A 12,116-nucleotide genomic window follows, 5' to 3' on the forward strand; every position below is an offset into this window, starting at 1 on the left:
ATCTCAGGCCCCTGATCCTGGCTGCTCAGGAGGTTCAGATCTGAGGATTGTGATTTGAAGCCGAGCCAGCAGAAATGTTTGTCAGACTCTTGCCTCCAACTAACCAGAAAAAAAGCTTGAAATGGAGATGTGGCTCAAGCCCCGGTACTAATGTCATTTCTGGATATTTTTCCAGAAATGAAAATCTACCTTTCCACAAAACTTGTATGTAACTATCCACAGTAGCTTTACATGTAATTCCCCCAAAGTGCATACAACTCAGCTCTTCTATGATAGGCAAATGGTTAAAGGAACTTGTATTTCACACCATGGAATTCCATTCAGCAATAAAAAGGAGTATTGACAAATGCAACAACTTGAATGAATCTTTTGAGAATTACACTGAGTTAAAAAAAAAGTTAATCCTAGCATATCACACACTGTATGATTTCATTTATATAATATTACTTTTTGTGTGTGCAGGTAGTATGCAGGTCCTGGGTACTGCCTCTGAGCTTTTTTTGCTCGAGGCTGGCACTCTATCAAGTGAGCCACAGCTATATTTCTGGCTTTTTGGTGGTTGATTGGAGATAAGAGTCACATAGGGTTTGCTATGATCCTCAAATCTCAGCCTTCCTAGTAGCTAGGATGACAGGCACCACCACCAGCCTTCCACCTAATATTCTCTTTTGTTGAGACAAAGTCACAGTGTGTAGCTCAGCCTGACCTTGAATTCTCACTCCTCCTGCCTCCACCTCTACATGCTAGGATTACAGGTATACAGGTGTGAACAACACCTGGCCTGGGATATTTTATCCTTTCCTCCCTCCCTCCCTCCCTCCCTCCTTCCCTCCCTCCCGCCTTCCCTCCCTCCCTCCCTCCCTCCCTCCCTCCCTCCCTCCCTCCCTCCCTCCCTCCCTCTTTCTTTCTTTCTTTCTTTCTTTCTTTCTTTCTTTCTTTCTTTCTTTCTTTCTTTCTTTCTTTCTTTCTTTCTTTCTTTCTTTCTTTCTTTTTTTCCCCAGTCCTGGGGCTTGAACTTACGGCCTACTCACTGTCCCGGAGCCTCTTTTGCACAAGGCTAGTATTCTACCACTTCAGCCACAGTACCACTTTTGGCCTTTTCTGTTTATGTGGTACTGAGGAATCCAATCCAGGGCTTCATGCATGCTAGGCAAGCTTTCTACCACTAAGCCACATTCCCAGCCTTGCCTTGCCCTTTCCTTTCCTTTCTTTTTGACTGGTACTGGGATTTAAAATCAAGACTTCTCACTCTCACTTGGCTTATTTGCTTAAGGCTGGTACTCTACCACTTGAGCCACCTCTACTTCCAGCTTTATGCTGGTTAGTTGAAGATATTCTCTGCTGACTTTGAACTGCAATTCTTAGATCTCAGCTTCCTGAGTCTAGGTTTACAGGTGTTAGCCACCAACACTTGGCTGGCCTATGATAGTCTTAAAACAGCAAAATTACAGAAATAGTGAGCAGAGGTTACCAGGAGCTAAGGAGTGGTTAAGGTGGGAGAAATATGCATGCACTTTAAAAGATGGGCAGCCCTTTGGTAAAAATGCTTCCTCTTGACTGTGCCAATATCCTGGATGTGACACTTATTCCAGCTTGTGATATCTTATGATGGACAGCAAACAGGGACACGTGAGTGCTTTCTAACACTTTACACTACTATGCATGGTTTGTGTTATCCCACACCGAGAAAAAAAATCACTCCAGACCCAAACAGCTCCCTTTCTCCTAGTGCCACCCAACCTTTCCACAGATAACTTTTATGCTTCCAGACCTGGGAAGAAGGGTGCCGGCTAAGAAGAGTGGATATACAAAAAGAATTCACTTCCTTAGCTGGGCACCAGTGGCTCACACATGTCATCCTAGCTACTCAGGAAGCTGAGATCTGAGGATCATGGTTTGAAGGCAGCGTGGTCAGGAAAGTCTGTAAGATTCTTATCTCCAATTACCCACCAAAAAGCCAGAAATGGAACTGTGGCTCAAGTGGTAGAATTCTTGCCTTGAGCAAAGAAGCTCAGGGACAGCACCCAGGTCCTGAGTTTAAGTCCCAGGACTGGCACACACACAAAATGCACTTCCCAGGTGCCTTACACCCCAAATACCATTGTGTGAAATGAGGGCCAGAGACTGAGTGACGAGAGAATTTGAAGAAAGCTGTGTGTTGTATGCATCCACAACATGTGATAAGTGAAGGATGGGAGAAGTGAAAGTTGCCCCCAGAATTAATAAGGTTAATAAAGGTTAGAGTTGCATACCAGAAATAAAGGCCATGTAGCCTATGGCCTGGGGGCCATTGCCTCTGACCCCATGAGCAGTGTTTATTCAGCAGATGGTAATATTCTAATTCATTGGATTTTTTCCAGAGAGGTTGTGGCACTGGAGCTGTGTCCCTAGAGAATTTTCCTAAATCTAATAAGACCTGCCATTTAGAGAAGACCCTAGGTTTGCCAGGCATCCATCTGCTTAGCAGCCATGCCCTGATTCAACCCACAGAACAGCTCACCATTTTCATGCCACAGAGCAGGAGGGGCAGGCTGCAGGAGATGCCTGGATGCCCTCGTTCATAAAGACCACCATGCCTCTACTGCTGGGGAAGACGTGGCCTGGGGCTCTCCTCAGAGAAAGAAAGTCACATTCTGCCTCAAGATCAAGAACACAGGAGGTATTCAGGGGCCAATTAAACCAGAGAGGCGGTTATTGCTAATGTGTAATTGGTTTTCAAATCAGCAGACTTGCCTGGCTCTGTATGGCAGTATTTAAACGGCAGAATGCTGCCCCTCCCCACTCAATCTTGAGTGGTTCTTGTGAAAGCATGACCATGGCCTTCTGCAGCTGCAGCCTCCTGTCAGTTCCCTCCTCAGAAGCAGCGGCTTAGCTCTAATTGGCTGTTGGGGACACACATTTATAGGACTGTGCAAACAGGGAGCACCTGCCTGTGAGGTCTGTTCACAGAATTGCCCTGCAGGAAAGCCAAGGGGTGGGGGTGAGGGGACCTCCAAGCTGCCCATCCTTTTCCTACAAATTGACAAGTACTGTAGTCTTCCAGACTCAGGGCCAAATGTCTAATTAAATTTCCAGACCAAGATAATGGGGTTAACTTCTCCTGGGTTCAGGAGGCCACTTCACAGCTCGGTGGGGAGGGAGGTCCAGAAAGGATGTGTGCAGACCCTTTGAGTTCTCAAGATTGTCTTCAGAGCCCCATTTCACCCACTGGACCCTTAAGATCTCAGGTCAGAGACCTGGTGCCCTGTGGGTGCCCAGCCACTACCTCTTTGGATGGGGAAACGACTCAATCCATAGGCCATGTGGCCACCTCCACTGTTCAGAGGAGATTAATTCTCTTTGTGGGAGACATTACCTTGTAAGGGACAGGAAACACCCAGAACAACACTGTGTTGCTGCCCCCAGCATGACTGAGTCCCCAGTGAGCTGCACATGAAGTCAGAAGGGTTTTTAAAATAGATTTGTCTGTCTACTCCTGTCCTGCTGGAAATCACCAGGGCTCAGGAATGTTTTGTATGTACTGGGTTCTCTGGATGATGCTTCTGTGGCCAGCTCACCTTATTTGCAGTCAGAACTGAGTCACACTGACCTCAGATCACCTGGTCTGAGCCACAGTTTCCACTTCCTCCCAGGCTAGTGAAAGCTAGGGATGTGGCCTCCATGTTCTCTCATGACTCAGTCTGAAGTGCTCATTTGGTTTTAGCTATCTGTCCTACCACCATGTGTTCCCAGGAGAGTACTTGGCATTGACCTGCTAGCCATCTACAGTGAGGAAAACACATGCCAGCATGGGTCCAACAGAGCTCTGGGTTAGGGAGGGGAATGTGAGAAAAGCCATCTTTTCTAGTAAAGTGGGTTGATTAAAAGTTCCTGCTTTGGCCTGGTGGTTTGGCTCTTGCTGATTATTCTAAGACACTATTAGGAAGTAAAGAAAGTAGCAGGGAGTGGGAGTAATTAAGACATCCTACCCTCTTCAAATTAGCCAATTGTGAGCAGATTGTGAACTTGAGATCAGCCCATGTGAGAGAGGGGTGGGTCCTATTGTATTAGGGATAAAAAGAGAGTAGCTTGCCTGCCCTGTGTTCTTGCTTGCCAGATTTTGGGCTGATGGTGCACCCTTCTGCAGATGTAAACTTTGCCTTGCTGAGTTCCTTTCAAGTTGGTATCCTTATTCTCATGTGACACCCCAAAACCATCCCAAGCCATTTCTAACAGGGAGGATATGAATAGGTGTTTGAAAATGGCCACCTATATCCCCCCATGTGCTAGGACACCTGGAAATCTCTGTACCCTGCTGCACCCCAAGTCCTACCCAACAGGGTAGGGGTTCAAGCTGAACAGCCTGGGAGTTGACCTGGTTGGAGACTGAAATAAGTACTTGCAAAGAGAGAAAATAGATGAGATGAAGATCTGAAGCAGACAAACTCCTGGCTCTCCAGCTCTCAGTTAACTGCAAGGGAAATTCAGGGAGTCGCATTTTGTCTGAACAGGCTCCAGGTCTAGCCCTCTACCAGGGTGAGAGGAGCTGGTCTGGCCAGACCGCCTTCTGAACAGTGCCTACCTAGCCCTGTCCCTGTCCCAAGGAGGGAGGCAGAAGCTGAGACCTCCAGCAGAGAGATTTGGGACCTATGATGCCCCCAAATAGCTCAGTGGTGATAATTAACACTGCTGTTGGCCAGAAAAAAATCCCAGCCCAGGAAAGCACAACTAAGACATTAAGAGCATGTCTGGCAGTGACACCCCCATGTTCATGTGCCCCCTAAGTGCACTGTGCCCACATATCCTGTCCTTCCTCCTTCCTGAGCCCTTCATGGTACTTGCCTTGGGAGAGGCCAGCTCCTGGCCTGGCAAACTTCCTCTGGGCATATTCCATTCACCACTCCCTTTCAGAACCCTGGAACCCATTTTCTTCTTACCTGAAACTGAGTGGGCACTGGGAGGAAGGTGTTTAGGAAGAAATCCTGTAGCAATGTTAATCAGATTCTTTTAAAACCAGTTCTCCAGCTGGGTACTCAAGAATGACACTATAGCTGTGCAGCTGTGGCTCACATCTGTAACCCTAGCTACTCAGGAGAGTGAGATCTGAGGATCATGGTTTGAGGCTAGCCCAGGCAGGAAAGTACATGAGACTCTTATCTCCAATAAACTGCCAAAAAATCTGGAAATGGAGCTGTAGTTCAAGTGATAGAACACTAGATTTGAGTATCAAAAGCTCAGGGACAGTACTCAGGCTGTGAGTTCAAGTCCTAGGACTGACAAACACACACACACACACATACACACAAACACATGCACACACACACACATGCACACACACACAACCCCAAATGTCCCTATATAGATCCAAAGCAGTCTATAAATCTTAACAAGTGTCCTAAGCAAGGTGCTACTTGATACTTTCCTCTTTGTCTTCAGATCCCCATCCCAGCACTCCCCAGCCCCTGCTATGGCTCTGCTAGTCTGAAATCAGAAGGTGCCCATTGGAACTTCCTCAAAGTCCTTCCATCACTGCCATGGGGCCACAGGTCTTGGACCCAAGTGGTCTGTCTTCCTTGTACAACAAAGGTTTCTTATTTTCTGGGTTCTTTCTGTTTTGTCTCGGCAAGCATTCTACCTTTCATTGTTCTCCTTCCTCCTCATCAGCAATTTCTCTTCCTGGGTACCTTCCTTATGCTTGTCTTCAACCTTGCATTTGTCCCTCTTACTACAAACACTTCCTTTAACCTTCCAGAGATTGTCCTACTTTTTCGTGTGTGTGTGTGTGTGTGTGTGTGTGTGTGTGTGTGTGTGTGTGTGTGTGTGTATACCAGTCCAGGGCCTGAGCCCTGTCCCTGAGCTTTTTTACTCAAGTCTAGTGTTCTATTACTTGAGCCACAGCTCTACTACTGGCTTCTTGCTGGTTTATTGGAGATAAGAGTCTCACAGACTTTCCTACCAGGGCTGGCTTCTAAATATGATCCTCAGATCTCAGCCTCCTGAGTAGCTAGGATTATAGTGACTGGTGCCTAGCTTTTTTTCTCTTTTTAAAAGCAAAATGAGGCTGAGATTTGAGGATTGTAGTTCGAAGCCAGCCCAGGCAGGAAAGTCTGTGAGACTCTTATCTCCAATTAACCACCAGAAAACCCCCAACTGGAGGTGTGTGGCTCAAGTGATAAAGTGCTAGCCTTAAGCAAATGAGCTCAGAGACGTGCCCAGGCCCTGAGTCCCAGGACTGAGAAGGAAAAAAAAATGTCTGAAGAGTCATCATGAGTACTGGTACTGTTCTACGACTATACTTCATCAAAAACTTCTTGCTGAAATGATCATTATCACTCATACACATTTATTCTTCCTTATAGTGCAACTCATCTTCGTAAAGCTCACAAAGCCAAGGTTGTCAAGCCCAATATTTTCTTCATGTAGCTGACCATTGTCTTTCTCTCTCTTTTTAAAATTTTTGGTGTAGAAAAAGAAGTGTAAGTTTTATTGTACTTCAACTAATTTTTATTTTGTCATGTGTAGCTCATAGTAGCCACAGTGGCCAGCACAAATGTATATTGATATATACACAAGATATATTTATAGATAGATAGATTTTTTTTGGCAATACTGAGGTTTGAACTCAGGACCTCATGCTTCCTAGGCTGATGCTTTGCCACTTGAGCCAAAGCCCTAGCTCTTTCTTTTATGGATTACATTTAAAATTTTTCTGTTTGCTATTTTTGATTAGCATGCATTAGTTATACAAAGGGGAAGTTCGTTATGACAATTCCATACATGCAAATAAGGTATCCAGATCAAGCTCACTCCTCCATCTCTTTCCTTTATCTCCTTTCTTAAAGCAATTTCAACAGGTTTCATTGTTCTATTCCAATATATGCAAATAAACAACCTGGATCATGTTCATCCTCATTCACCTTCTCTATTTGCTCCCCCCTCCCCCAAACAGAGCTGGTTTTATTTTCTTTTCCTTTTGTTGTTATTTTAAAGGTAGCATTCAGTCTTATACCTGGGTCAGCCTGGGCTACGATTTTCCTACTTGAGCTTCCCGGAGCCACTAGCAATGGCAGGCATGTGCTGCTGTTCCCAGACCCAGCACTTCTCCTGAGTCTTCCTCTCTCTTGAATCAGTGACTCAGTCCCTTCTTTCCTTTACTCCATGGATGCTGTTTCTCACTCTCCTTCCCATCTCTCTCTGTCTGACCTCTGGGACCCTGTTCTACTATTTCTAGATGAGCTCATCCAGGCCCAGGACTAAATAGCATTTCGGTGCTGTTGCTCTCAAATTTATCTCTCTCTACTGACCTCTCCCTGGAACTCCAGACACATAGATCTAACCTGACATCTCCACTTAGATGACTCAAAGTACCTCAAATCAAACATGCTCTGACAGGGGCTCTCACTCTCACTCCACTCCCCGCCTTGTTTTCCTCTCAGTAAATGGTATCCCCCCCCAAAAAACAGAGCCAAGCATCTCACTTCCCCTTTCCTCCCTGACACCCCTGCTTTGAGTTCTATCCAGGCCTACATATATCTTTCGTGTGTGTGTGTGTGTGTGTGTGTGTGTGTGTGTGTGTGTGTGTGTGTGTGTGTCCTGGGGCTGAGACTTGAGCACTGTCCTGGAGCTTCTTTTTTGCTCAAGGCTAGTGTTCTACTACTTGAGCCACAGCTCTACTTCCAGCTTTTTGGGGACAGTTAATTGTAGACAAGAGTCTTGTGGACTTTCCTGTCGGGGCTGGCTTTCAACCATAATCCTCAGATTTAGCCTCTTGAGTTGCTAGGATTATAGGCCTGAGCCACCAGCACTCAATTCACCTTTCCATCTGGACTCTGGGCCTCACCCATACTGCCCCAGTCCTTCATTTGGAACTGAACTCATTTCTGAAATGGTGGTGGGCAGCAGGTAGCAGCTTCAAGGAGTGGGGCTCCTCCCAAGGGGCTGGATTCCTCTGTGCTATGGACAGTCAGTGGTGCTAATTAGACTAATTGGTTTGTCTAGAGGGAGGTATGTGTATTCCCTTCTTTCTGCTGAACTTTCCTTAGATGCCATACTTTCATTCAGAAAGCTAGATCAAATGCCATTAACAAATTAATTCTGATTAACACAGCCCAACCACTCAGACCTCAAGGCAATTCCCAACAGTCTTCTCAGGCCTGGTCTGCTAATAAAGTGGAAACTGTGCTGCAAGCTGAGGTGATTATTTTGATGCCTGTCTTGGTCCCTTGAGGGCAGAAGAGTGGGATGTGATTTCACTACAGTCTCCTGAGGGAATTAACTCACTTCCAAATGATAAATTATTAATGTCCCAAAGTGGTTGTCTGTCCTTGAGAACAGATTTGCCTCATGCCTCCCTGTGGTCTCTGCAGCCCTCTATTTAGTACCAAGCATTCAGCAGGTCCCAATAATTGGATGAAAGAATAATAATTGGCAAGTGGTAAGTAAGTCAGGGACCCAGTATTTCATTCTTTTATTTTTATTGTTCATGCCATTTCTGGGGCTTGAACTCAGGGTCTAGGTGCTGCCCCTGGGTTGTTTTTGTTTTTTTCTCAAGGCTAGTGCCCTACCACTCAGCTTTATTTCATGAACTTTCCTGCCTGGGCTGGCATTGAACTGTGATCCTCAGATGTCAGCCTCCTGAGTAGTTAGGATTACAGGCATGAGCCACCAGTGCCTGACTTTACTCTTTCATTTTAACAAGTGTAACTGGGCTGCTGCCATTGTAGGCACAGCAGAGCCAAAGTTGAACCAAACAGGCCCCTGTCCTCCCCAGATCTTATAGACTGGGGAAGGGGGACATAGCTTCCCACAGAGAACTAGCAAGTAACTCAAGACAAGGAAAAGAGCCCGAGCCCGTAAAGGATTTCTCAGAGAGGGGCTTAGGTTTACTTGAGCTGAGCCCTGCTACATCAGTGAAGAAATCTTCTAGAGAGAGGGCTCAGAAAATGAGTGTATCTGTTGTCAAAGAGCCAGGCCCCATACACCTACCCAACTTAGTCATCTTTGCCAACAAGCTGCTTTTCTTGTGGTCCCCAGGACCCACAGGTCCCTGCTGAGTAGACTGCCTGTATTGTCTGACTGCCAGGATGAAGTGCCTCCATCTTCCAGCTCCTTTCACTTTTGGCACATGGCTTTCAAATTATTATTTTTTTGGGCCAGTTCTGGGCTTGAACTCAGGGTCTTGGCACTGCCTCTGAGTGAGTTCTTTTTGTTTAAGGTTAGCACTCTACTACTTGAGTCTCAGCTCCATTTCCTGTTTTGTTTGTTTGTTTGTTTTGGTGGCTAGTTAAGATAGTCTTATGGACTTTCCTGCTCAAGCTGGCTTCAAACTGTGATCCTCCAATATCAGCCTCCTAAATTGCTAAGATGACAAGGCATGAGCCACCAGCACCTGGTGCCTTTCAACTTCTTAATTGGAAGGGTTTCCTTCCCTCTCTGGTGACCCATTTTTGTTTATGTAGGTAATCAGGATTCCTCTACTGTGCCTAGTTCCTTATCACTGCTCAACAGTAGAACCTTATCCCTTCTGTCTTACACCCCAGGCCTGGTCCAAAGCCCTCAATTACATACATGTAGGCAGTCTGGATAGCTTGCATGGCCCCATGAAATCCCCAGAGCTGATGACAATTCCTAGAAATCTCACTTCTCCTTCCAAGATAAGAAGTGAAGATACTACCCAGCTCCAGTGAGAGCTGGATTTTGGTTTGAAAAGTCATTTCTAGTGGATGAATAATTATTGCTGGGCATCCATGGCTCACACCTGTGGTCCTAGCTAATCAGGCAGCTGAGATCTAGGGACTGCGGTTTGAAGCCAGCTTGAGCAGGAAAGTCTGTGAGACTCTTATCTCCAATTAATTACCAAAAAAAAAAAAAAAAGAAGAAGAAGAAGAATAAAAGAAAAGAGCTAAAAGTAGAGCTGTGGCACAAGTGGTAGGACACTAGCTTTGAGCTAAAACTCAAGGACAGCACTTAGGACTTGGACATACCTACACATAGAAGTTATTATTGGCTTCTTTTGGGAATTCAGACAATGTTTCATAAGAACAGTGGGCAGCCAGAGGGGTGAGAGTCAGCCTGAAGGTGAAAGGCATCAGAGCCAAGAGAACAAGCCAAAGAGATGCCCATGTATCCTCCAAGCAGTGAACTCCATCCCATCCCCTCCACCACCCTCCCTCCAACCCACTGCTCCCCAAGCAACTCAGATAAGCACCAGTCCAGCCACCAGTGCAACATAGCTGCTGACCACAGCCAACCTTCTTCTCATTTACTTCCTTCCAGCCCCACAATTCCACTGCTCTTTAGTCTCACCTGAGAAGCTAGAAAATCATCAGGCAGAGCATGAGTGTCTACCAGGGGCCATCAGCTTTCTTTCTTTTTTGGGGGGTGGGGTGGAGGGTTCTCTTCTTTTGGTACTGGGGATCGAACCCAGGATGTTGTACTTACAAGGCCACTTACTTTGCCACTGAGCTACCTTCCCAGCCCTCCTTCAGCTTTCAAGGCCCCCTTTTGATCCACCCTGAGTAGGAGGTTGCTCTGAGGGCCATATGCTGTGGCTAATGTGGATGAGGCTCTGGTGGCCAGGAGGAGGGAAAGCCAATGGGCATGAGGGTGAGATGGGCATGGACACTGCCGCTAACCTTTCACGAGGACTGTCCTGGCCTCCGCCCACTCGCTCCTCCCGTCTGATGTCAGCAGGCCGATTGGAGGCAAGCGTTCATCCTCGTTGGAAGCCATTTTGACTATCTTTCTCAATTGAGTGAACAGATCCCCCTCATTGAGACGACGGAAATTAATGACAACATCCAAGACAAAGAACTGTGGGGAAACAGGTCAAATAGGTCACTTATGGCAACCATCCCAAGGAGCCAGGCCTTCACAGTTGAGCTCAGCCCATGGTTCCCAGGGAATTTGGGAGGTTCTGATTCACCCCAGTTTGGGGAGCAACCAGAGGCTGTTAAATATGTTGGACCCAAGTTGTCCCTCCCCAATCAAAGAAAGTCAGATTAAATTGGGCCAAAAGAAAGCTTGCTTTTGTAGTTCCTAGTTCATGCACAATGATTCATGATTGCAGAAACTGTGAGTATAAATTGGTACACCCATTGTTGGAGGGTGGTTTCTATCAAGTGTACCTGTGAATCAGCAATTTCAGTTATACATGCATAATTTAGTCTAAGGCTTAGAGAAACACACCTATTCTCATGGGGAAAACTTTTGAAAGACTATAGCTAAGTAAAATAAAGTATATTTACCCAGTGCAGAATGAACTAAAATGAACTAGCTCCATAGAATTATAGGACCTGGTGGCTCACACCTGTCATCCTAGCTACTTAGGAGGCTGAGATCTAAGGATTGTAGCCCAAAGCCAGACCAGGCTGAAAAGTCTGTGAATCTCTTATCTCCAATCATTCAGAAAAAAGCCAGAAGTGGAGTTGTGGCTCAAGTGGTAGAGTGCCAGCTTTGATCAAAAAAGCTAAGAGATAGCACCCAGACTCTGAGTTCAATCCACAGTACTGACACTAAAAAAAAAAAAAAAAGAACTATGGGGATAGCCCTCAAACACACTGGGGAATGGGAAAAAAAGCCAACCAGCAGTTAAGGTGTATAAAACATTAAAACCAAAACGCAAAACACACTGTACCCCTATGCACATGTGCACATGTGCTATGTATCACCTATGGTGCTGTCATTCTATGGCTTTGCAAGCTAGAGATTTGTGCTTGTAAAGGTGTGTGTGTGTGTGTGTGTGTGTGTGTGTGTGTGTTGGTTTTATTAGGGCTTGAACTCAGGGCCGAGGCACTATCCTTCAGCTTTTTTGCTCAAGGCTGGCACTCTACTACTTGAGCCACAGCTCCACTTCTGGCTTTTTGTTTGTTAATTGGAGATATGAATCTCTTAGACTTTCGGGCCTTGGCTGGCTTTATAATACAATCCTTAGATCTCAGCCTCCTGAGTAGCTGGGATTATAGGCATGAACCATGGGCATCCAGCTGAGGGTATCTTTCTTGACCTAGGCTTAGGTGTCCTTTTCAGATGACTAATGTGAATATTTGACTTCTGCCCTGAGCAGTTTCCATGTGGCATGGTCCAGAGCAGGAGATCCAAGCCTGTTTCTGAAAGATGGGGCTACTGTGCTATGCAGC

General features: G+C 46.0%; 1 protein-coding gene across 1 annotated transcript in view; it reads right to left on the reverse strand.

The window, feature by feature from the left end:
- Chat (choline O-acetyltransferase) overlaps nucleotides 1-12,116 on the reverse strand; it is a 60,169-nt gene that overhangs the window by 35,250 nt on the left and 12,803 nt on the right. Inside the window, exon 7 of the mRNA XM_048337289.1 lies at nucleotides 10,614-10,791. Coding sequence (XP_048193246.1) covers nucleotides 10,614-10,791 — 178 coding nt within the window. The remainder of the gene's footprint in view (nucleotides 1-10,613; nucleotides 10,792-12,116) is intronic.

Source organism: Perognathus longimembris, chromosome 2 (genome assembly GCF_023159225.1).
Source record: "Perognathus longimembris pacificus isolate PPM17 chromosome 2, ASM2315922v1, whole genome shotgun sequence".
NCBI classification, from domain to species: domain Eukaryota; kingdom Metazoa; phylum Chordata; class Mammalia; order Rodentia; family Heteromyidae; genus Perognathus; species Perognathus longimembris.